Source organism: Olea europaea, chromosome 4, assembly GCF_002742605.1.
Source record: "Olea europaea var. sylvestris chromosome 4, O_europaea_v1, whole genome shotgun sequence".
Taxonomy (NCBI): Eukaryota; Viridiplantae; Streptophyta; class Magnoliopsida; order Lamiales; family Oleaceae; genus Olea; species Olea europaea.
Genome location: NC_036240.1, coordinates 19,871,734 through 19,897,072, shown reverse-complemented (window position 1 = coordinate 19,897,072; position 25,339 = coordinate 19,871,734). Strand labels below are relative to the sequence as shown.

The window sequence follows — 25,339 nt, the reverse complement described above, 5'->3', positions numbered from 1 at the left end:
GTGTACCTAATGGTGTACATCTCACTCGCATAGACGAGGGGCCTACTAAAATAAAATATCATTTATTTCTCTCACATGGGTCTCACACCTCATATGAGTGAGATGTACACTATTCGATACACTCTATTATGTACCACTGGACAAATTCTAATTAATTAGTTAATACCTTCCATTTTGAAATCATATTGACACTAGTGAATTTTTCCCCATTTCTTTTCCTATGTCCCATCTCTACGAGTATATACCCTCGAAAGCGTGGCTCCCACACGACACCGCGTGCCCCTAAATAAACCCCATTTCTGAGGTGCCCATAAGCAAATTGCCTCAGCAAAATCTCCGCGGCCCTAGCACGCAGAAAAATGCAGTCACTGCAGGAGAAGGCGTCGGAGTGGAGTGGGGTGAATCCAAATGATGCTTTTGCCATTGATGAAATCAACCTCTACCAGAAATTAGGCCTTCAGACCTTCATAAATCTTTCCACTAATTTCTACAACAGGTTTTTCCCCCTTTTTCTTCACAGAAGTTTTTTTTGGTCTGTTCTTTTCCCGTTAAATATTTCAGTAGGGTGTTGAAATTCGCCATTTGAATTCTGCTTCAAAATAGGTATCCTTTCGCTTTTTTATATGGGATATTGAAGTGCGGAATTTAAATTTCATTTTACTTCTCAGTTTTGTGCAAGTTATGGGACTTAGATGGTTTATATCGAACTTGAGTTCCCTAACTTTAATTGCTTGCTTCGAGAAGATCTATAAAACGTTTCGAGATGGGAAATCTTTATTTATAAATTTGCGATTTTTATTTAGATAACGATCTGAATGACTATTGAGTCTTTTTTTCCCCCTTTGATTTTTAGTTGAAAGAAATCATTTTTGGGTTAAATAATTTCGATAGCTAATTTTTTCCTAGATTTATCATAACCCTAATGGAGTCTTAAACTCTTGATATATTTTGATGTTAAGAGCTATTTAATTTGAATTTTTTTGGGTCATATTAAGCTTTTGTTAAAGCATTCTCATTTACAGATACAGTTCATGAGAAATTGAATATTTTTAGTTAGTTGTAATACTCTGTTATGTAAAGTTTTTTTAAGCGAAATCTGGCTGTAGGCCACTGATTCAAGAGTTTCTTCTTCGACGTGGATGAGAATTTTTTTTTCTTGATTTGGAAAATAGAGTTTATGATGATGAGGAAGAGTGGTTTCGATCAATTTTTGCAAATTCCAAAAAGGAAGATGCCATTCAAAATCAATATGAGTTCTTCGTGCAACGAATGGGCGGGCCTCCTCTGTATTCCCAAAGAAGAGGTATCTTGAAATTTGTTTACTTGATGATTGCATATTTTCCTTTAATAGTTTTGAATCTTGATCAATGTCTTATATATCTAGACATTTATACATGGTTTGCTTTTTTATTTTCGTATTTGATTACTGTATTTAGTTGTTCATCCACGTTATTATTCATTTTCTATGACAATCTTTAAATTTACTTTTTATACTCTCTTTGGTGAATAGAAAAATTACATAATCTTCTGAACTTCTATGTGAATTTGATGGAAATTAGAATTTTCATTTCCACATGACTGTTTTCTTTCTTTTAGCATGTACAGTGAGTTTCCTATCAAATTATTAAGAATATCTTGGATTGAGAATAAAGCAAAAAATTTCCTTGTTTACACTTCTCTTGTTAAAGAGCAAAGCGTAATGAAATTAAGATCTTATAAGGATTCCTATTACTTACCTAGGTTTTTAAGTTCTTCGATAACAAACTTGAATCCAATATTAGGACCAATTAAAAAGTTCCTAGATTTCTTCGTTTTTTGGTTTTCCACATTTACTCATTGCCAAAGATGAAATATTTGCACTCGCAACTCTTGGAGTTAAAGATAATGTTAATCTTTAATGTTAAAAAATGCTAATATAGGCACAGATGGTTAGGATATAGAAGAATGGCTGCCTGCTTTTGATGAATGCAAAATCAATTACCAAAATTACATTTTGAATTTTGATGAGATCTTTTTCTACTTCATATCAACGAAAAATATGAGCTAATGGATAATAAATGACATGTAAATAATGGGAATATTTTGGTATCTATTTGTTAATTTTTGTTAAGTTTATCTTGATTTTAATGACATTTACAGTATCTTTAATTTTCATTTTGAAATTCATTTGGTAGGAGTACTCAAGGGAATTTGGTTATCTCCATTTTGCTTATTGCTCCGTGTTTTACTTATATCCTCCTTTTCCTGGGATCTCATCTCAAATCCTATCTTTTTTGTTTATTTTAGGTTAAGGAGGAAAACGGACATTTCGAGTATGAGAATATACTAATATTAATACCTTTATTTTCTTATCTTAAATTTCACGCTTATTTAGACCAGTTAAGCCTTCATTTGGCAAAATTTATAAATCATTGATTTACAAGTATTATCCATTTATTCACCACTCTTTTTCATCTATCTATAAATTAACCCGTTCATAAATTCTTTCCAAACGGAGGCTTATCATAAAATTCATGTTTGCATACTTAATTTATATAAATCTTTCAAAAATGAGAATTTTCTTGTAATTTCTTAATGGAGTTAATGTACAAAACGTCCTTATGTTTGACACTTATTGCGGAAAAAATTCCTACGTTTCCTTTTTTTGCATTTTCGTCCTTATTTCAACGTTTTATTGCAGAAAACGTCCTTTTCTCCACTTTTGAATGTAAAATGACCAAAATACCCTCCTATTTAAATAAAACCAAAAAAAATGAAAAGAAAAATAAAGAATAAATTGCAGTCTTACTCCTAAATGTTTCAAAAATTGCAAGTGAGTCAAAATAATTATTAAAAGGTTTAATAGCACAAAACGTCCCTACGTTTGGCCTATAGTTTGCAAAATGTCCCTACGTTTCAAATTGGTGAAAAATGACGTTTTTCACAATGAAACGTAAAAATAGGGATGAAAACGCAAAAAAAAAAATTGAAACGTAGAATAAGGCTTAATATTTTAAATCAAACGCATTTTCTCTCTCCTCTTCTTCTCCAAGTGGGACTACCACCTTAGAAGTGAAAAACTTCGACCAACCATCACTCAAATTGCCAAACCTCCATACTGACGAACCATCTGTTGATGTTTTAAGACCATGAAGGGAGCCGCTTTGGTGAGTATAGTCAATTGGTGTATTGAAAATGACATGGATATCTCTGGAACAGGTGGTGCCGTCGGAGTTTAAGCGGTGGTATTTTGGAAATGATATGGAGGATCTGCGATTTGGTAATGGTTTCAATTTTAATAAGGGCTAATAATACAAAACGTTGCTACGTTTGACACTTCTTGCGGAAAACGTCCATAGGTTTCAATTTTTTTTTTTTTTTTACATTTTCATCTCTTTTTTCATGTTTCATTGCAAAACGTCATTTTTCACCAATTTGAAATGTAGGGACGTTTTGCACACTATAGGACAAACATAGGGATGTTTTGTGCTATTATGCATTTTAATAAATATTTGGACTCAATTGCAATTTTTAGAACATTTAGGAGTAAGACTGCAATTTATTTTTTATTTTTCTTTTCTTTTTTTTTTGTTTTATTTAAATATGAGGGTATTTTGGTCATTTTACATTTAAAAATGGTGAAAATGACTTTATTGCAATGAAACGTTGAAATAAGGACGAAAATGCAAAAAAATGAAACGTAGGGACGTTTTCCGCAATAAGTGTCAAATGTAGAGATGTTTTGTGCTATTAACCCTTTCTTAATGCATGAGGTTATGTTTTGCATATCTACTGTGAAACTACATTTTTCATATATAAATTATTTTCGAGCTAAAGCTTCAGTTCCCTGATTTTCTATAGGACATCCTGCATTGATAGCACGCCATCGTCCATTCCCCGTCACTCGTCAAGCTGCAGAGAGGTGGTTGCACCACATGCAAAAAGCATTGGACAGCACTACAGATATCGACTCAGACTCCAAAGTTAAAATGACGAACTTTTTTAGGTACATTTTTATTTAAAGTAATGCTATTTGTCATCATAATGATGAAAGTGATAGGTTCAATAGCATGGATTCTATGTTTCTGTATTTAATTGGACGTATCATGCCTCATATTGTGATGATCATTCCATCATGATGGTGAAACATAACGTAATGTTTTATTTATTGAGTGAAGCTACAGAGCCCGGGATTAAATACCGGGCTCCGTTCTAGGGCTGAGATGGTGCATGCCTCGGCCCTTGATCTTTAATACAAGGGGCCTGCGCCCCTTTACATCAGGGGCTGAGGTGGCCCCTGGATCGGAGCCTGGGGCTGCAGCATTTTTCTTATTTATTTGTTTCATTTGAATTTAGAACGTATTATGCAGTAGATTATGTTGATTTGAGTTTCCTTTTTAACTGCTTAGGCACACTGCGTTCTTTCTAGTTGCGGGAGATGAGTTGAAGAACCAAAAACAGAGCATTGCATGTAAGCATGCAACCAGCAAACCGGCTGCAGTGTAAAGTCCTAACACAATTAGCTCATTTGATTCATGGAGCAAATAACAATAATTGGTAATGAACTTATTGATGCTGTCTGTGTAGAAGGGAAGTGTCCAAAAATTTCTAGGCATTTTAGTAATGAGAATAATTTGAAATGAATTCAAAGTTCCCTCTTATTTATCTATCAATATATTTGTATTGTTATGTAGTTTCTTTATCGTTCATACCCATTCTGTAATACTCATTTTCCTCAAACTCATTTTAAACCACAAATTATTTCATCAAAATAATTTTACACGTAAACTCAATTTTACTCACTTTTAAACTGCATCTAAAAAATCACTATTGCAAAATCTATCATAAAAAAAAATGAGGTTCAAACAAAATTTTATCTTCAATTGTAACAAATTTTGTTCTTTTAATTGATAATTTCAATAAGAAAACAAAGTCAAACAAATGTCAAAGATAGAAAATTTCAAAATGTTTTAGGTGAAAATTTATATCAATAAAACACATTAATTGACAATTTTCAAAAAAATAAGTTTTAGGCAATTATAATATTTTGTTGTTACTACTTAGTAGATGTATGTTTCAATTAAATAGTGACACGAATATCAAATACTTCATACTCCATTTTTTTTTTTTTTTCAATTTTGGAGATCATCTTATGTTTAAATAGTCATTTGAAGATGCTCTTGTTCCTAAATGCTAGACTTGACTAAATGAAGAATAATGCTACGTAACACATATGGTTCTAAATGTGGAAATGTGACACATACAATATACATGTTTAAATTTTCTTACAATTTAAGTTGATCAAACTATAATTTTAGTTTATGCATTTCGTAAGACTAAAAACTACCAATCATTTGTCCACAACTCGTTTTTATCACTTAATGCCACATGTGGTTTACCACTGCCTTATGTCGACCAAAATTTTACCTTTTTTTCAATTTCTCGAGGTGTTAAATTCTCATAATGAATTGAATTTAACATCAAATAAGGCCCATATAGGCTGAGAAATTTAGGGATTTCATCTTAGAAAATAGATCAAAAGACACTGACTCGGATGTCCTAGAGAACAAACATATATCGCGTCTCAGCTTATTAACCGCATCCAAACCATGCATAGTTGTATGTATCAAATATGCTCAAAGTAATCATGCCAAGCAAACCAGAAGATATGAAGAATGGAATAGCAATTGTACATATATCATTGTTATCACATCGCGAGCTGAATATTTAATTATTGATTATTCAATTTCAAGAAAATACTTTCTCAAACTGCAAATCTGACTTTCCAGAGATTTCACCAACACAATTCAAGAGTTCAATACCGACACTCTCATTTAATTGAGGCTCGTATTTATGTCCGATAGTACACAAAATTTGAAAAATTACCCTTCATTTCTCTTCCTTGATCTTCAGTCCTTTCCCAGTGATTATGATTCTCATATTATGTAATAAGGAGCAACACCGTCCAATTGTTTAGCAATCACATGAAGTCTTCTTCAAGTTCTTGCAGGGACTTTTTAGTTGATGCTATATCCTTGTTAGATGTCATCTTCTCAGCTACCATCAAATTTTTGTAGCTTCTTAATTCAGCTTGTTTCTCCTTTTCGAGCCTTTCCAACTCTTCTTTCCGTTTCTGTTAAAAAAGAAATCATGTGACGTAAAAAATGGATAGCAAGAGTAATCTTGATTGACTAAGCCAAACAAACTAAAATATTTTGCTGAAGTTCTTGTCATGGTAAAATATCAGGATAAACTATAAAGTAGATGGTTGCTAGGCTCCCGAGCTCTTCGTGTTCCATGGAACCTGCCCCTTAAAGTTCTGATATGTTTGGTTGTATAGATACCCCCCACATTTTCTTTATTCTATCCAATAAATATGCAAATATACTCATTTTCCAACAAGTTCTCAAAATTCTAACTTTCTTTAATAAGATACCTCAAAACAATTTAACTAAGAGGCACATGGACACCCCATCACATTATAAACATACTATCAGAATCTTCTACGCATTCTTTTTTTTCCAGTCAAGATTACTAACCTTCAAAATTCAGTTATCTACCTTGCATTATATCTTTTTTCACTAGGCCTCTTCAACAGATTAAAAACCTCACCCCTACCACATCCCACCACAATCCACAGTAAAAAGTGAGAAAATGCTAGGTATAACCCCCTGCTTTAACCATTATATGCTTGATAATTGCATTTAAGAATGTGCAGCTGTAAAAGTGGAATGGCAGAGAGATTAATATAAAAACAAAGACCACAATGGTCCAACAAAGGTAGGATTGGATGCTATAATTAGATAAACAATAAGAGTTTGAGATAACTTTCAAAAACTTGAAATTCAGCTGAGCTTGATGTCTCCCACAGTTAAGCGTACTAAAAATTCAGCAAGTCAAGATATTGACACTTGGTAACAGTTAAACATGAAGTGTGCATTTAATTGTGAATCAGGTGGAGAAAACATTGCCATAATTCAATGAGTAAATCAAGTAGAGACAAAAATTTGGCGAAACTCAACAATCTATGGCTCATCCATTGACCTGTTCATTTTTTGATTGAGTTGAGTTCAATTGGTCTCACTTGTACAAGCTTTTCCATTTGGAAAAGTTTCTGTTTTCTTCTGTAAGTCCAGCCCAGAAATAAATTGAAATGAATGAAAGCTTTTATTTAACGTCAATATATATCAGGTTGACGATACCTGCTAATTGACCTTAATAATCAAAGCATGCTGCTAATATTAATAAATGTGCATTTCTCATTCACCACTGGGGTTAAATGCTAAAATAGCCCAATGGGCTCATCTTCAGATTCCAGGATGGCTTCTTATAAATAGAAGTGCTGTTTTATTGTGATTTCTGGGGTCTAAAATGCTCGAGTCTCTTTCCTCAATTAAAACTTCCATTTTTATTAGTTTGCTTACACTAACATTTCACAACCGAGATATTTATATCTTTCTCCACGATCTGTATTACCCTCGGGCCAAGAGAAATTTCTATAGCATTTTTTTACCAGACATCAAATTGACGAACTCAAAGCCACATACCTAGCAAATTTTCGCGCACTAATATATTTTAAAGAAGTAACTAGTTGACGATCACTTACATTTTCATGATGAAAGCACACAGGAAAAGGATACGAAAATCAAATGTTTGTACCTTACACAGCTAAAGTTAAATGAGAATTAAAGTACTCACCTTCTCTCTGATATGCTGTTTCTTCTCTGCTCTTTCAGCCGCATTGACTGCCTCTCGTTCAGCTGAACATATAAAACACATGAATCAAGGGACGCAATGCTAAAGACAATCAGGAAAGTCTGCCACTTAAATGATGCGTTGACTTAAAAAGTGGGATAAAGGAAAGAAAAATGGGGGGGGGGGGTTGATAGCATTAATACGGGAATGACAAATGCACCTTTCAGATCAGGTGTCCTTTCCACCTTTGTCCTGTTTAGCCGGTTAACTATCTCATTTATTCGCTTTTCCACCCTCACCGTTCGAACCTAAACAAACGAACACATAAATTAACTTTCACAAAGTATCCTGCAAAGCACATAAGACACTGCTTATACAGCCACGAGAAATGCATCACAAGCTGACCATTTTTGAGTTGTGGAAACCAACTTGCCCAACATCCATCGAAGCAGTTTTCTTAAGATTCTGCCAGGGGGTATAAACAATGTCAACATTGTTTACTTTGTTTCCTGAGAAGTAACAAAATCAGACTTTTAACTGTTGTGTGAGTATCATAAACAAAACAGACACATGCGATCGAAGGAGCAATCAGTCAGATGTTTCAGTAAGGGCAGCCTAAAAATACTGAAATCAATTACAATCTTTTTTGTTTTGTTTAAGATAAATCAAATAAAATCTTAAACATGCAATTCAGTTAAGTAACAGTCACCACCTTATGCAAATCATAAATATTGTTTCTGCGACAGTGTAATAACAAGACATGTATGAAGCACTTGCCTTGAATAGAATTTGCTTTAACTAGTTGGGCACAATCTTCCAATACACCTTCTGATATATCATCAATGGTTTGACCCTTGTGCAATCTCAGATAAACATGGGCAGAAGACATTTTATCCACATGGAACCTGCACAAAACAATGGCTTTCAAGAAAGCTCTCAAAGTTAATTAACAGAAACAACATAATAAGTGTCCATCTGGTGAAGGATTTGAAACCAGTGGATTTCAAAACCGTTGCACAAATCCTTTCTACTTGTTTAGATACCAACTTGGACTGGATTCGGGATTCAAGCGCCATCCTTAAAATCTATGGATTTGATAATTAGTAGATTTCCACTCCATTCCATATTTCTGTCATCTGAAATCTCACCATCTGTCCAAACTCCTGTACCCTCTTTACAGATTTATTATTAATGCGAGCTTGCACATGGGCACATGCTCAAGACTCTAATGGCCTTCTATTGTTAAATGATGTAGTGCTGGAGGCTAGGATTCATCGGTCTTCCATCTGCAATCTTATCTTATGAGCAAAGATTTAACACCAGATGTGCAAGATCACTCAACTGCATATGCCTCTTGGCTATAAATAAGGCGTTTCATATATGGATTTGACTGGTAAACTGGAGTCATAGTTGCAATTTTTACTAGTTTGAAACTTTTCTGCAACCTAACAAACACTATAAAGCACAGGCAACAAATTATTACTACTGTCTGTCAGCTAACTTCTTTTTTTGTGATTTATCCAGACAGAGTATAAAGCTACAACAACCGAACTTTGGAAAAATGTACAATTAACATAAGAAATCTCTCCAGAAAACATATTAAGAAACAAAGGTCAACCAAATTGGCGAAAAAGAGACCATATTTCTTTCCTTTCTCTTCCATAAATTGATTAAATTATCATATTCCAAAAAAAATAAAAAATAAAAATAAATAAATCAAGATCTCGATATCACATAGCATATAAAATCGAAATATCAAAAATCAAAAACGAAAGTACCAAATGTCTTCGGGGAAACCATATTTGATAAGCTCTTCGTTCTCGTACTTGTCAAGGCCCATAAATATCGTGTAGTCGCCGGCTTCCGGTCGAGCCTTGAAGTAGAAAACCATCTCTTCAATTTCTCTCTAGGGTTTCGAAAACTTTCCCCAAAATTTCCAATTGAGAATTGACAAGTACCCTTTTGGCCGAGTTTTATGACTTGGGGCCTAAACTTGTGAATTTCGTTTTTCACTAAAGAAATTGTAGTATATTACATTTATGGCCCAAAAGTAGAAAATATGAATAATGTTTCACGTCAAAACGTGAGGGTAGTTATAACTTTTAATTTCTAAGACAATTGAACTGCTTTTTGTTATGAATAATTCACATAAACCATAAAGGTGTTGCTTTTATGGTGCATTTTGTCGGGTATTCTTCCGTAAAAATTCTGTCAAATTCTTTTTTGTACTTGTAGCATAATTGTTTTCTAATTAGTTAACGGTGTTAAATGAATTTAATGAACTTGAAGGCCTTGTTTGGCACCAATTCATTCAATTTTTTTATATACTTATTTTCAACTATACATTCACATAATAAAATATTAAACATTAAATAATTTTTTTTTCTATTTTTAACCATACATTCTCCAAAAAAATCAGTATTTAAGACCATGTTTTTCCCAAAAAAAAAAAAAAAAAAAATTGCTCTCCAAACAGGGGCAAAGTTACAGCAAATATTGTTAGAATATCTGAATGCATAAAATAAATCTTCACACGGGTGTGGACAAATCGAATGAAATCATGAATTCCAATTAATTATTTGGCATGAGATTCATACGACGGTGGAATCCCAAGGTTGGAGTATCTATGACAAAAGAGAGCCTAGCGATGTAGCTCTTAATGAAGTGCATTAGAAGGAAGAGATTGTCGTTTGAGAATTAAAGTTCTTGATCAAAGCTTTTCTAGAGGAGAAATTCTTCAAAGTATGAGAATTAAAGTTTTTGATCAACTGAATAATAGGTCGATCTTGAGTTGAACTACTCGACCTGATAATTTAGTTTTAGGATAGACTTCAAATTATTACGATATAATATTCTTGTACTATATATTATTACAAAATTTTAGCTTTTACTAATTTTTGATGTTGTCGAGCTCTCTCCAATTGACTTCACCAATGACGTTACAATTGCTTAACTTTTATGCGAATATATATAATGCAAATAGCAAAAGAAAATCCCAAAAAGCCAAAAACACAAAGAAATTGGACCGACCATGAGAGGGTGAATCCCCTGTGGGCCAAGCAAAGGCGCATGCCTTACCGAGCATCTTTTAATGATTATGAATGTATTATTTTTATGGAATAACCATTTTACATGGCATCTTCTTTTAAATGGTGGATATTGTGGTCCACCAAATCTTTCACTTGTGTTATGAAATACAAATACACACCTTTATTTACAACGAGAGCCGATGGACGACCGTCGCCTGCTGACTGGATCATGGTTGACATCGATGAGATCCGTTGATGATTGTTAGCTTTCAAGGATTTTTGTCTATAACATACGAGCTGAAAAACTAATTAGAATGAAACAAATAAATAAACATATTTATACTTGAGTTAAATTCACTAATTGTCACTGAAGTACCTCTGAAATTTCAGAATGATTATTAAAGTTTTTTTTTTTTTTTTTTTTTTTTTTTTGGGGTTGTGGTGTATATGTTTACCCAAAAGGGCAAAGGGCACAAATAAGAAAACTCTAATAGCCACTAAAGCTAATAATAGTTTCACCGACGATCACTGGATTTCACCATTTACCAATCATTTTTAGAGAAAATTGCAAGTAGGGTCTCTAGCTCATCGAAGGTCATTGCAAACTAAATTTTACTAAATTAAAATGGAGTGTTCATTGCACAAGTCCAATTTTAATTTTGTAAAGGGTAAACAAGTCAATACGTAATCTTAATTAAAATAGGTAAGGTTGATATGAAAAACACCAAAAAAAAAAAAAATCATCGTCTTCTCCAATATCCATCAAGGGCCTATAAAACCTCAAATTGTATGACAAAACTACATAGAATTTTTTTTTTTTTTTTAACAAGGTGTGCCAGCTTGCGCCAGACTATATATCCTCGTCCCTGAACCTCCGACCCCTCAGCTGCTCAGGAAGGTAAATCACAGGATGTGCCCTTATTGGTTCCCAGATTCTCACATGGCTTTTACTCCTTCCCCAAAGGAAGCCTCCTCCATGGTGATTAATCCACCAATAATTCCTCCTTTATTGGATCAAAGGTTCCCAGATTGACCATTGATGGTGAGATTTGGGAGACTTACTTTTTTTTTTTTTTGTTCTCAATTATAAATAAAAAGTTGAGGAAGTCAGTGTCAAGATTTAAATGCTAAGAAGATATTTTCCACTTTTCGCAAATGTTAAGAACTTCTGTTATTTTTGCCTTACTTTTACTAACCAAGTGACCATTATTAACTTTAGCGACTATATGGACAAGAATAAAAAATGGGTAATTGGAACAAAATGTTCTACCTTTCAATGTTATTATGCAAAATATCCTTACTTTTTATTTTTTGACACGTTTACTCTTACATTCACCTTTTATTGCGAAAATCATCATTTTCATCAAATTTCTTGTATAAAATGACAAACATACTTCCTATTTAAATAAAACAATAAAAAAAGAAAAGTTAAAGAATAAATTGTAATCATACTCTCGAACATTTTTAAAAAGTGCAAATGATTTCAAATAAATTATTTAAAGGGTAATTAGTATAAAACGTCCATATCTTTCATTATTATTGTATAAAATGTTTATTCTTTTCATTTTTTGACATTTTCACCTTTGTTTCATATTTTATTGTAAAAATCATTATTTTCATCAATTTTCTCAATTAAAAACTGTAAAATGACAAATATACCTTCATTTTTAAATTAAAGAAATAAATAAAATAAAAATGAAGAACAAATTGAGACTATACTCCCAAAATTTCCAAAAAAAATATATAAATAAATTCCAAATAAATAATTAAAAAATTTGTACCTTTTTAAAAATTTTGAAAATATAGTTGCAATTTGTTTTTATTTTTATTGTTTTGTTTTTGTTTATTTAAAGATAGGTTTATATTTGTTATTTTATAGCTTTTAATTTAGAAAATTGATGAAAATAACGATTTTCACAATGAAACATGAAATAAGGGTGAAAATATCAAAAAATGAATGATAGAGACGTTTTGCACAATAATAATGAAAGGTATGGACGTTTTGTACTAATTACCATTTTAATAATTTATTTGAACTCGTTCTCACTTTTAAAAAAAGTTTAGGAGTAGGATTGCAATTTATTCTTTATCTTTTATTTTATTTTTTTTATTGTTTTACTTAAACAGGATGTATATTTGTCATTTAAAAGAGAAATTTGATGAAAATGATAATTTTCGCAATAAAATGTGAAGGTAGGGATAAAAGTGTCAAATAATGAAAGGTAGTGACGTTTTACATGATAATATTGAAAGGTAAAGACGTTTTGTACTAATTACTCAATAAAAAAATATTATTCTAAAACATTAGTGAAATTAGCCCATTTCCACTCTCAATATTTTAAACTTTTAGATAACATATTTTAAGATTGTCTGACAAAGCTATTGTAAATGAATTTTGTAATTTTTTTCCCCCTTGTTTGGTAGTAGGGCTTTTCGTGGTAGAACTTTTAATATCAAAGCTTCTATTAAGAATTTGTCATTTGCTTGTGAATTAAAATTATCATTTTTCGTTGTATAATCATAAAGTGTTTTTGTATAATCTTTATATTTATTTAATCGGGTTAGAGTTAGACTTTGTAAATAATTAATGTATATTTTGTTAATTTTAAAGCTTCATCAAATGTAAATTACTGGTTCATGTGAAAGCTGAATTAGATCTTTGTTAGAGAAGCTCTCATTTTGGGTTTCTCTAAAATAACCCTTTAAATATTTATTTATTTATTTTGGTCAACAAGTACTTTTTGATTTTAGCCAAACAACTAACATTTTAAACAAAACGGCTTTTGACCTCCGGAAAGTACTTTTAGGCTTTGAAAATGCCCTTCCAATGCATCGTTAATATGTTACACCAATGTTTATTCATGAAGCCCCCGTTTGGTTTTGATTTCTCAAGTCAAAAAATTAATTTTTTGACTTTTACTTGCCATAATCAGCTGTAATTTTTTACCTCTCCACTCACAAGTGGAACCACATATCAAGCTAAAGATTAAAAAATCAATTATCATAATCAGCACCATACAAGCCAGAAAATTGTGCACTTATCTTGCATTTGTTATGAAATGAATTGGTCTACACTTGGAGGAGCATATTGAAAATTTATTAAGGGTCCATTTGATTGAAACGATGAAATTTGGGTGGAAAAAAAATAATTTTAGAGAATTGAATTATCTAAAAATTGTTTTTCTGGGAATTGTCAATTAACGTGTTTGATTGGTATAATTTTTCACTTAAAAAATGTTGAAATTTTGGATCTTTTGGTGTTCGTTTGACTTTGTTTTTCATGAAAATTTTCAATTAAAGAGATAGATTTTTTTTTACAATTGTTAATAAAATTTGTTCCCATTTCTGACAATTAAAAAAAAAAGTTGGAAAACCAATTCTCAACGTTTTAATGAGAATTGATTTTCCACAAATTCATGAAAAATGCACATGTGTGAGGAAAAGATGGAAAATGAATTCCATGAAAAACTTTTGCTATCAAACAACACAAAAGTTGGAATTTTCCATGGAAAATATCCCCGGGGCCTAAATATAAATTAATAAATGTGTCACTTCTGCAAGGTAATTCATTATTAATTGTGATATTTTCGATGACAATGGTAATGGACAGTGATTGAACAAAAATAAATTTAAACTAAAAGTTTGATATTACAATGCTATACACACAATTTTTGTTTGGCTGTACTAAAAAATGTTGTTCATAATTTTTTATGACAAGCTGTTCTTCTCAGCTTATTTTAAAAGTTGACCTAAATAATTAACTTAAATTATTGTCTGCATAATTGACTCCAGCCATTTTTATTATCTGTAGCATATTTTAAAAGTCCACCTAATGTCCTTCTTGTCGTTGTATCATCCTTTCCCTCGTTTAGGAGAAAGGGTGCGGAGAGAAAAGTGAAGAAAGGTATTATTGAGAAGAGGTGTACGTCACAATCTTCTAATTTTAAATTTGATTAGGACTATAATTGTAAAATTAATTCGATGCATTTATCAAAAATAAGATTTATTTGAGGTATAGTTATAATGTAGTGTAACAAAAAATGTATAGCAATCCATGTTATTATTATTTTTATTATTATTATTATTTTTGGTTGAAGAAACGAAATGATTAATTTTATGATAATATCAAAATATTGTCAACTTAATATTATTATTTTTTATTATTTTTATATGTATCCCTTCTTGAAAAATATGTAGGTGCATATATAATTCTGGTTGAAAATTGTAATACATTTTGCCATGAGATACATATGATTAATTGATCTGGACTCGTAGTATGAGATTACATTTTCACTAAAACCAAAATCTAATATTTATTTGCATGAATCAGGTTATAGTTTGTTATTATTATTTTTTTAAATAATAATATTAATGGATTTACAGAAGATAAGAAATATGATTGAAACTGATGATTATACTTGGATAATGTGATATATATAGACAACTTTTTCTCTAGCTACATTTTGAGATTAACATCTCCGTTCAACTTCCATAACTAATAAAATAAGTGGAAGTGTCTCCATAGACTAACATTTTCTTTGAACAGACTCTGATCACAATCAACAATCTACTCGTCATAATAGAAAGTCATTTGGATTCTAGCAAAAGCCGAATAAACATCAGCCTTTCCATATGGCAGATAAATTTCCTTGTTTGGCACATTATTTGGTTAAGAATGTATTTTGAAATGGTAAATTTAGTGAGAATGTGTGGTTAAAAATTAAAAAAAAAAATAAAGTTTTGAATTTGTTTGAAATATTGTTTTATTGAAAAATGCATAATTGAAAAGAAAAAAGAGAAAATTTATTTCGAAAATAATGGAGATCAAACATGTATGGTCACACATGTATCAACTTGACACAATTTGAGGACAAGACATGAAGGGGAACCATGGTGACATTTCACACAGATTTGGGGACATACACCATATTATACATCCATTTTGTACATATTCGTCACAACTTTCGTGTAGAAATACGAAGTCACGATAAAAATAACACAGCATCACACATTATCATTTTCAAAGAAAGTCACCAAAACTCAAAGTAATATCGACATCTTTCAATGTGTTAATGGTCACAATTTCACACAAATAGGGGATCACTAAACAACTTTTAGAAATCATAGCGCGTAATTTCAATTTTTTATTGGTCACAAATTAAGAATTGAGGTATACAAAGTCGCAACTAATACAACGCAAAGAATGTTAATGCTTCAATATTAAACGTCGTATGAATAAGAATCGAGATAAATCAAAAGTTTCTTAAGAAAAAGGAAAATATTTGTTCAAAGAAACAGCTTTTTGTCCGAAGGCATAGAGGTGAGTCGGATGGTATTGCATTGTGGGCTATCTAAAGAGGTACGTGCTATTTGTGTCATTTTCTAAATGAATTCGACGAAGGTTTGGGCCAAATTAAGTGGATTGAAACTAGGGCTGGACATAAAGAGAGTCCAATATAAATTTTAATTGGACCAACGACAAGATAAACCCGAGCTCATTGACATTTTGAATAAATATATTAAGGGCAATTAGCACAAAACGTCCATACCTTTAAAGTTCATTGTGAAAAACGTCCCCACATTTCATTTTTTGTCATTTTGCCCTTATTTCCATATTTTTTTTTGCGAAAAACGTTATTTTCACCATTTTTTAAAATGACCAAAATACCCCCCATTTAAATAAAACCCAAAAAAGAAAAGAAAAATAAAGAATAAAATTACAATTTTACTTCTAAATGTTTTTAAAAGTGCAAGTGAGTTCAAATAATTATTAAAATGCGTAATAGCACAAAACGTCCCTACATTTGGCCTATAGTGTGAAAAACGTTCATATGTTTCAAATTGGTGAAATGGACATTTTTCACAATGAAACGTGGAAATAAGAATGAAAACGCATAAAAATTGAAACGTAGAGATTTTTTTGCTATTAGACCTTATTAAAATATTAAAAAAAAAAACTCTCTCTCTCTCTCTCTCTCTCTCTCTCCTTCTCCAAATGGGCTAGCCACCTTTGAAGCCAAAAAACTCTAGCAAACCACTATCTAAACTGCTAGACCACCATATCACCGAAAAGCTCTCACTTCCCTCTATACATACCACCCAACATCTAACCTTGAAACTTTCTGCCAATAGATTTGTTCGAAATTTTAATCCAGAATACCTAACTCGTAAATGCAAATATTGGCGACATCACCCATTCCGAAGAGATCCATGTCATTTCCAACACACCAATCAACTATACTCACTAGTGAGCGTCACTTTGTGATTTTAAAATATCAACAGATGATTCAGCAGTTTTGGTGATGGTTAGTTGGAGTTTTTTCATTTCTAACGTGACGGTCTCATTTGAAGAAGAAGAGAAGAGAGGGAGATAGTTTTTTTTTTTAATATTTTAATAAAGCCTAATAGCAAAAAAATCCTTACTTGTGACACTTTTTGTGAAAAATGTCCCTATGTTTCAATTTTTTTGCGTTTTCATCCATATTTTCACATTTCATTGCGGAAAATGTCCCTTTCAACAATTTAAAACATAAGGACTTTTTCACACTATAAGCCAAACGTAAGGATGTTTTGTGCTATTAGGTCTTTTAATAATTATTTGGATTTACTTGCAATTTTTTAAACATTTAGGAGTAAGATTGTAATTTATTCTTTATTATTATTATTATTATTATTATTATTATTATTATTATTATTATTATTATTATTATTATTATTATTATTATTATTTGGGTTTTACTTAAATGGTAGGGATTTTTGATCATTTTACATGAAAAAAATGGTGAAAGAGACATTTTCCACAATAAATTTTAAGAGTAGGGACGTTTTGTGCTAATTACCCATATATTAATAACAATAAAATTAATTTTTTCCAATAATAATCACTTAAGTTTTTAAATATTACAATAATAGTAACATGATTAAAAAATTGACGCTATCCTACACGGTGTTGTTAAGTATCAACATATCATCAAACAAGATTATTTATTTATTATTATTATTATTATTAATTTTTTTATTTTTTTTTACGTTAAGTTAAAATATTGGGGTATTAGAACTTGACAATTAAACATGTTCAAACAAAAAACATAATGTAATTTTAATTTTGGTCAGATTTATGTGCTTAAATCGTAAGGTAAATTCACTTAGAGTGTGTTTGATTGACATGGAAAATATCACTTAGAAAAGAAAATATTTTCTTTGTTTTGAAAAAAATAAAAACCACCTCCACCCCAAGAAAATATTTTCTTTAAAAACAAGGAAAATTAGACATATTTTTAAAAGTCGGAACATGTTTTCCATGAAAAAAATAGCAATCAAACACTCCAAGTTGGAATTTGGGTGGAAAACTAATATTTTTCATGAAAAATAAATGTAATCAAACACACCCTTACTTTTAACAACGGATTTTGCTGATTTGGCGTATTAAAGAACGTCGTTTTATGACACATTGACATTAACCTTTAACCAAATGACTATTAATATTTCTTTTAGAAACTTATATGATTATTTTCATAAGAAAATAATTTTAGCGATCATTAACATAATTTAGGCATACGAGAAATTAACCAAATATTCTTTCAATTTAATAAATCAAAGTTTCACTATCTCTTCCTCCCTCTTACCCTAGAAAAAATGATGTTTTTATGAAATATTGTGTGGGTATTTTATGGGTTCTATTTTGGGCCAAAATACTTTTATGGGGGCCCTCAAAACCTTGAGGCCCTAGGTAGCGGCCTAGTCTGCCTTGGGTTAGGGACGGGCTTGTTTCAATTATAGTACCACATCAAGCACACGTTTGTTTCTATCTTATTTCTATACAATTTGTAAGAGTCAATCAATAATAGCATTTCTAATGGTGCTCAAAATTAAATTTAAATTTTGATTTTGATATTCGAAGTAGTTGAAAATGTTTTTAATGGGTAGATACAAAGGAAATGAAAAATGCATCTTTTCGGTAGAAAATGTATATAAAAAAATTGAAAATTGAAAATTTTTTCTTTTAGATATGTCTGTTGAATACACAAGATATAAAAAGCTACCGACCCGCTTGCGCCCAATTTTTTAAAATCTTTTCATTTGAACGAAATTCGCATTTAGATCCATCGAGTGTAAATAAGAATATAAAAGTAATTTTGAAAATACAAATTTACAATCAATGCTCTAACTTACCATGTTGATATGACCTTATAAACCATCTAGATCATGTTTAGCATAGTTAATAATAAGATTTTTAGTAGACTATAAAAATTGAACGTGTGATTGAAAAATGTCAAAAGTTGTGCATTCCATAAATATATAATTAAAATTAATTGTTGATTTTGATCTAATTTTTTTAATCAATGATTTAAATTATCAAAATTGTTCTCCTGCCCATTTGATGATGTAGTAGATTTACAATCAATGCTCTAACTTACCATGTTGATATGACCTTATAAACCATCTAGATCATGTTTAGCATAGTTAATAATAAGATTTTTAGTAGACTATAAAAATTGAACGTGTGATTGAAAAATGTCAAAAGTTGTGCATCCCATAAATATATAATTAAAATTAATTGTTGATTTTGATCTAATTTTTTTAATCAATGATTTAAATTATCAAAATTGTTCTCCTGCCCATTTGATGATGTAGTAGTAGAACTTTACTCACAATTTTTTTTAAATGTCCTACTGAAAAAGAGTATTTTTTTTTTCATTTTAAATAATTCATTTAGTTCTTTTTGTGAAATTTTATTGTTCGTTAAAATGCTTCTCTAAATCAGTGAAGAGGAATGTGATCAAGAAATACGAAATATAGATTTTTGTTCTTATACTCTTTAATTCTCCGTAATTTGGATTTGTTAGCTCTTTTTTTTTTTTTCCTCAATAATATTCCATCGTTAAAAAAACAATCTTTCCGGTCGTGACAGGGGCTAAAAAGTCAATGTTAACTTTCATCGGTCAAATAAACTAAATTAAACATTCTATAATCAAATTTGGCAACTAGTTTGTAAAATGCTTCTCTAAATCAGTGAAGAGGAATGTGATCAAGAAATACGAAATATAGATTTTTGTTCTTATACTCTTTAATTCTCCGTAATTTGGATTTGTTAGCTCTTTTTTTTTTTTTTTTTCTCAATAATATTCCATCGTTAAAAAAACAATCTTTCCGGTCGTGACAGGGGCTAAAAAGTCAATGTTAACTTTCATCGGTCAAATAAACTAAATTAAACATTCTATAATCAAATTTGGCAACTAGTTTAAACATTGTCCTCCAATCATTCAAAGTAATTTAAATTTTATAATAGATAATATTATGATTATTACAAAAAATAAAAATAAAAAATTATACTTTTAGTTATTAAAAAAATATATAATTAATTAGATTTTTAGTTATTAAAATAATACCAATCTAAATTCGAGTTAATTGTTCCAATGATTATTGAACTTAAATCCATGTCTTCGATTGTCACTGAATTTTAAAATATTGAGTTTTGACTACTGAATTTTGAAAAATGTCGAGTTTTGGTCATTGAACTTAGGTCCATATCTTCGATTGCTCACTGAAACTTAAAATGTCTAATTTTAGTTACTGAACTTTGAAAAATGTTTTACATTACTCATTGAACTTTGAAAAATGTTGTATATTATTAATTGTAAACTTGATATTTTTTAAAGTTTAACAGTTATGTTAGTGAGTAACGTACAACAGATTTCAAAGTTCGGTGGCCAAAACTCGACATTTTAAATTTTAGTAAGCAATATAAGACATAAACTTAAGTTCAGTTAGCAATCGAAGAGATTGACTTAAATTCAGTGACCAAAACTTGACATTTTAAGTTTTAGTGACCAATCAAAAACATGAACTTAATTTCAATGAACAAAACTCGATATTTTTTAAAGTTAAGTGATCAATTAAAGATATTTGTGACTATTGAACAATTAACTCTCTAAATTCCCATTTCCCAACCAGAAAGAGATACGAATATTCATACTCTCGACGTTTCACAGTGAATGCACCTTAAGAGCAGCCTCACAGCAAGAACATTTTCTCATCCCCTCCTTCCAAATTGATAATCATAAAATTCATCATTTGAAATAAGCAATTAAATTACATGATTAGGCTGTGGAAATGGTATCAGAGTTGCTTGGCAGTTCACCCTGTTAAAACTCAGGTAATTAGCTCAGCCTTAATATGGGGATTTGGCGATATTGCTGCCCAGGCGGTCACTCACACCACCGCCAAAAAGCGTCATCTTCAATCTCGTGTACGTAGTCTATTCTTCTTCTTCTTCTTCATTATTATTATTATTATTATTTTAACGTGATTTAAATATACTTAGTGGGTATTTTTTTTTGCTAATTTTTTGGTTTATTAGTTGTTTGACGAAATGGGCAGCCCTAAGTTTTTGGATTCTAACGGTCTGTAAGTGTATGAGTATGTATGTTAACAGTTTTAGCTATGGGTCGTGAATAATTTTGTTTGATTTTCTGCTTACGATGAAATGAAAATGAGTAGCTTAATCCATTAAGCAAGATACAACTATATTGTTTTTGAGTAATATGTTCAGAAGAAGTGCATAACCTCTCTAATCTAGCCCCTTCCCCCCACCACCCGGGGCCAACACGAAAAATGTACTGGTTTCATTAGTGAATTGGCTTTGCATCTCAGTACGTTCAGCTGTTCGAATATAATTGTTCTGAAATATGAACAGTGAAGTATTATGAACTCAATAAATTACTTTTGGATATTTTAACCAAACATTACAAACGAATCTGTGAATTCATTGCTCTCTGGGGCAGTGAACTTGTGAGCTAGCTCTGGGAATTAGGGATTTTAAACTAATTGTAAAGGCTTAATGTAATAGGAGATAAGGGGGGTTCAGATGAAAGTCACGATATGACAAAGAACATGTTATTTGATCGAATGAGCTTTTGTGATAAATGGTGTTGGCAGTAATTATTAGTTGGCTTGCAGATATTGCTTCTTGTTAATCGTGGTCAATTCTACGACTGGGGAAATCTCTCTAACAGTTGTTGGTTGCTTTCCACTCTTGTTATCGTTGCACATGAAGCCTTCCTGATGATGGATTTGCAATGTTAACTCATTGGAAATTTCTATCTCTATCCTCTTTCATTCATCTGTTTGAGGGAATGGTTGATTAGTTATTTTAATATTCTGTGAATTATCTTGGATATGTTTCATTGAGCCAATACAAGTTCAGAATGGAATGCCTAAGATAGGATATAGGCTGATCTAAGGGCTAGGTTTCCAAAATTAGTAGGTAGTGAATCACAACACTTTCTTTGACATTTAGTGATGAAGTGACTCATCCAAGTCATTGTTCTCAAGAAAGAATTGCGGACTGTTTTGGTAACTTTTGAGTAGTGTTATTGCAACTGATAACATAATTAACTAATACATGTCCAATAACTATACAATATATGCAGTGTGGTAGCATTATTATATTTTCTTACATGGGGGCAATACCAAATTGTTGAGACATGGGTTGCAAGATCTGTTCCTGTTCCATATGTGTTTGCCTTGATTAAGAACAAAGAGATGAAAGGTTATCATGACACGTATAACTGAATTTTATTTATTTTTATTTTTATTATTATTATTATTATTTTTTGTTGTTGTTCACCTGTTCTTTCTGATGAACACATTAAGAAAAGTTTTACACCTTCAATCCTATTTGACTTAACAACGATATTCTTGATTTTCTCTATAGAATGAAGATAAAGATTTTAAGATCAATTGGAGACGAGTTGCTACCACAAGTTTGTTTGGTCTTGGATTTGTCGGACCAGTTGGCCACTTCTGGTTAGTATTTCTTTGTCAATTGACTGTTGGCTTACTCTTTTTGGAATTTTCTATTCACCTTCCAATCGAGTATGGACTATAAGTTGCAGGTGCTGTAGATCCAAGAGTTTTTAGATCATAAAATCCCACTTACAGACATAACATTTTTGAGATGCCTTATACCTGAATGCACGTAATCACTAAAATATATTTGATTTCTTTATAATGATGTTCAATATAATGTTTTTATAACTATCCTATTGATCATTGTCATTCAATCTATCAATATAAACAATTTGTGATGTTTACTCTATAAACTAACATGTAATGTTGTGATGATAAACCTGAAGGAATTTATTCTATAGAAATATGCACGGACAAAATTTAACAAGGAATGCGATGGGAAATGCTGAAAGGGTATTGATGCCGGTTTTGATGACAAAAAAAAAAAATAATAAAAAAAAAAAAAATTATGGGAGAGAAAGTAGGAAGAAGGAATGAAGTAGATTTTATTCAATAATCAAGTGTCTTTATTGCAATCCAAGAACCTCAATTTATAGTATCCAACTAACAATACAAAGGAAAATTGCAATAAAAAGGAAAACTAGAATTTCCTTTTGTTTAAAGGAAACAAATTTATTATTCTACCAAAACAAGAAAATTCAATCTTTAATTGATTTGATTCCAATTACATCTAGAATACACTTTCCAATCTGCATCAGGTATCCTTGCACTATAATCATTGTATATTATTTATTGACAGCATCTACTATTGTCATGCTAAAGCTTGCAACTATACTTCTATAATTAGGATTATTCTTTAAATTCACAGATTGTAAGTTTTTGAGTTCCCTTCTATATGGTCAAATGGTTATGTGATACAACATTTGATCTAACTTGATGTTTACACTTGGTGTTGTTGCCATTTACTTGTCTATGTTTAATTTTCAGTGATTTAGTCGCATCCAAGTGTAGTCAGTCAAGTAATTTTTGGTCCAAATCTGTACTCAATTTGCCACTCCCACAATGCCTAACTTTGTCTCCATTTACATACTTTTTCGGTTTTTCCTTCTAAATGTTTGAGAAAAGCTGCACATGGAACTTCCACTTGAATAACTGTTAGAGTGAACACAAATTGTCATGAGGGTATTACACGACAATATTGGAAAGAGTAAGGGAAATTCAGCAACTTGATCTTGGTCGAATCTCATTTAAAAGAAGAAAAAAAATTATAGCATGGTGACATACTCGGGTGTATTTTTCACTACTGAGCTTTGTGCGCATTACTGTGGAAAGTGATGAGGCTTGAGAAATGTGGTCGTGATGATTGGGTCAGGATGATAATTGCAATTGCTATTACTTGATACGTCTATCTAACATATGGATGGAGATGGTTTTCACTTCTCAACAATTAACATGCCAGTGCCGCTTTCGTTACCTCTAGAGAAATGCTACATTGACCGCACTGTAATCTATAGTACGCATGTTGTGAGAAAATGTAGGGGGGCAAATAGGAATCAAGTGAACAGTTTAATGGCCCCAAGGCACTTCACCAAATTTTCTGTGACGGCCAGTCACCAATTCTGTCCAGCGGACCTTCTCTTTATATTGCTTAATATTTTGTAATGAAGTTTGAAAGGAAAAAAAAAAAAAAAGTATGAATTTTCATTGTCATAGCTATGAAAAGACAAAATATCTTCTCTCTTGGATAGTTTCTGCGATCATGATTTCAGTATGAGAAATGAGGAAAGTCGAGCAATTAGTCTTCCATTGTTTTAATTATATACCATGGTTACTGCATTGTAATTGTAGTACCACTTCTTATAAATTTGTCCTCTGTTGAAAGAATCAACGAAATCCATCTTATTGTTACCTTTCAAAAAAGATGTTCATGCAAATATTCAGTGACTATCATATTGTTATTAACTGGCATCGAGAAATTTTTTTTAACTGCAATAACCACCAATTTGATTATTGAATTCTCATTTCTAGAATTATGAATTTATGAATTTTCCCATTAAGTTTGTGTCCTTCAAAGACTTTGCTTATTTTTTCTGCTGTGCAGGTATGAAGGACTGGACCGTTTTATTAAGTTGAGGCTACAGCTTCGGCCAAATTCCTTTTCTTTTGTTGCTACAAAAGTAGCAGCTGATGGTATAATCTTCGGGCCTTTAGATTTACTTGTGTTTTTCACTTACATGGGGTTTTCGACTGGGAAAAATGCTGCTCAGGTTAAGGAAGATGTGAAGAGAGATTTACTCCCAGCCTTAATTTTGGAGGGAGGCGTATGGCCAATCGTTCAGGTGGCGAATTTCCGATATGTCCCAGTCAGGTATCAGCTTCTTTATGTGAACCTTTTCTGTTTATTGGATAGCTGCTTTCTTTCGTGGGTCGACCAACAAGAAAACGCCCCCTGGAAACAATGGCTCAATTCTTTTTTGAGTTTAAAAGAACAAGAAGGAAAAGGTGGATAATTTCTTCTGCAATACTTTGTTGATTTCTTGTTTGGATTCAATGGTCATCATTGGTAAATACATTTCGTAAAAAGATGAATCATTTACAGTTTGAATTGAATTTCCCATCTGTTTATGGCTTCAAATTTAAAGAAAGATGACACTGAATGTTCTTTAATCTGTACTAAACTTCCAAACAAGAGCCCAGCCATGAAATGGCCTTCATGACTCATGAGTATCAGAAAATGTAATAGAATTGATTTCAGTTGCCTTTTTATTCATTTACAGATTCTTTTCCATTATTATTTTTTTGATAATTTAGCCTAATCTGAGCATGTCATTTTGCTATGAATTGTTATAGCATGCTTGAAATTTCTTTTTTTTTTTTTTTTTAAT

General features: G+C 31.2%; 3 protein-coding genes across 4 annotated transcripts; 2 read left to right on the top strand and 1 right to left on the bottom strand.

Moving 5' to 3' along the window:
• The first annotated feature begins 282 nt into the window (after window positions 1–282).
• LOC111393943 (two-on-two hemoglobin-3-like) lies at window positions 283–4,675 on the top strand. The gene is made up of 4 exons (XM_023019736.1): window positions 283–496; window positions 1,173–1,303; window positions 3,841–3,985; window positions 4,389–4,675. The coding sequence occupies exons 1-4, from the start codon at window positions 360–362 to the stop codon at window positions 4,483–4,485; spliced, it is 510 nt and encodes a 169-aa protein (XP_022875504.1). The 5' UTR covers window positions 283–359; the 3' UTR covers window positions 4,486–4,675.
• A 980-nt stretch (window positions 4,676–5,655) lies between these two features.
• On the bottom strand, window positions 5,656–9,666 carry LOC111393942 (coiled-coil domain-containing protein 25). 2 transcript variants are annotated; one of them, XM_023019734.1, is made up of 6 exons: window positions 9,453–9,666; window positions 8,452–8,579; window positions 8,080–8,183; window positions 7,895–7,982; window positions 7,678–7,739; window positions 5,656–6,112 (listed from the first exon to the last, which is right to left on the bottom strand). In XM_023019734.1, the coding sequence occupies exons 1-6, from the start codon at window positions 9,563–9,565 to the stop codon at window positions 5,960–5,962; spliced, it is 648 nt and encodes a 215-aa protein (XP_022875502.1). In that variant the 5' UTR covers window positions 9,566–9,666; the 3' UTR covers window positions 5,656–5,959. The 2 variants fall into 2 exon arrangements, with proteins under 2 accessions (XP_022875502.1, XP_022875503.1); XM_023019735.1 differs by having other exon boundaries at window positions 8,452–8,960; window positions 9,453–9,659.
• An 11,006-nt stretch (window positions 9,667–20,672) lies between these two features.
• LOC111393941 (protein SYM1-like) lies at window positions 20,673–25,245 on the top strand. Its single transcript, XM_023019733.1, has 3 exons — window positions 20,673–20,952; window positions 22,420–22,511; window positions 24,556–25,245. The coding sequence occupies exons 1-3, from the start codon at window positions 20,800–20,802 to the stop codon at window positions 24,962–24,964; spliced, it is 654 nt and encodes a 217-aa protein (XP_022875501.1). The 5' UTR covers window positions 20,673–20,799; the 3' UTR covers window positions 24,965–25,245.
• The last annotated feature ends 94 nt before the right edge of the window (window positions 25,246–25,339 follow it).

What these genes read in the sequence shown, in the direction of transcription:
- LOC111393943 (XM_023019736.1), top strand. Translation starts at nt 360, where the DNA reads ATGCAGTCACTGCAGGAGAAGGCGTCGGAGTGGAGTGGGGTGAATCCA. An exon ending in TCCACTAATTTCTACAACAG is followed by an intron (nt 497 to 1,172) that starts GTTTTTCCCCCT and finishes TTTGGAAAATAG; the next exon opens with AGTTTATGATGATGAGGAAG. An exon ending in AAAATGACGAACTTTTTTAG is followed by an intron (nt 3,986 to 4,388) that starts GTACATTTTTAT and finishes TTAACTGCTTAG; the next exon opens with GCACACTGCGTTCTTTCTAG.
- LOC111393942 (XM_023019734.1), bottom strand. Translation starts at nt 9,565, where the DNA reads ATGGTTTTCTACTTCAAGGCTCGACCGGAAGCCGGCGACTACACGATA. An exon ending in GGTTTCCCCGAAGACATTTG is followed by an intron (nt 8,580 to 9,452) that starts GTACTTTCGTTT and finishes TGTTTTGTGCAG; the next exon opens with GTTCCATGTGGATAAAATGT. An exon ending in TAAAGCAAATTCTATTCAAG is followed by an intron (nt 8,184 to 8,451) that starts GCAAGTGCTTCA and finishes GTTACTTCTCAG; the next exon opens with GAAACAAAGTAAACAATGTT.
- LOC111393941 (XM_023019733.1), top strand. Translation starts at nt 20,800, where the DNA reads ATGATTAGGCTGTGGAAATGGTATCAGAGTTGCTTGGCAGTTCACCCT. An exon ending in AGCGTCATCTTCAATCTCGT is followed by an intron (nt 20,953 to 22,419) that starts GTACGTAGTCTA and finishes TTTTCTCTATAG; the next exon opens with AATGAAGATAAAGATTTTAA. An exon ending in GGACCAGTTGGCCACTTCTG is followed by an intron (nt 22,512 to 24,555) that starts GTTAGTATTTCT and finishes TCTGCTGTGCAG; the next exon opens with GTATGAAGGACTGGACCGTT.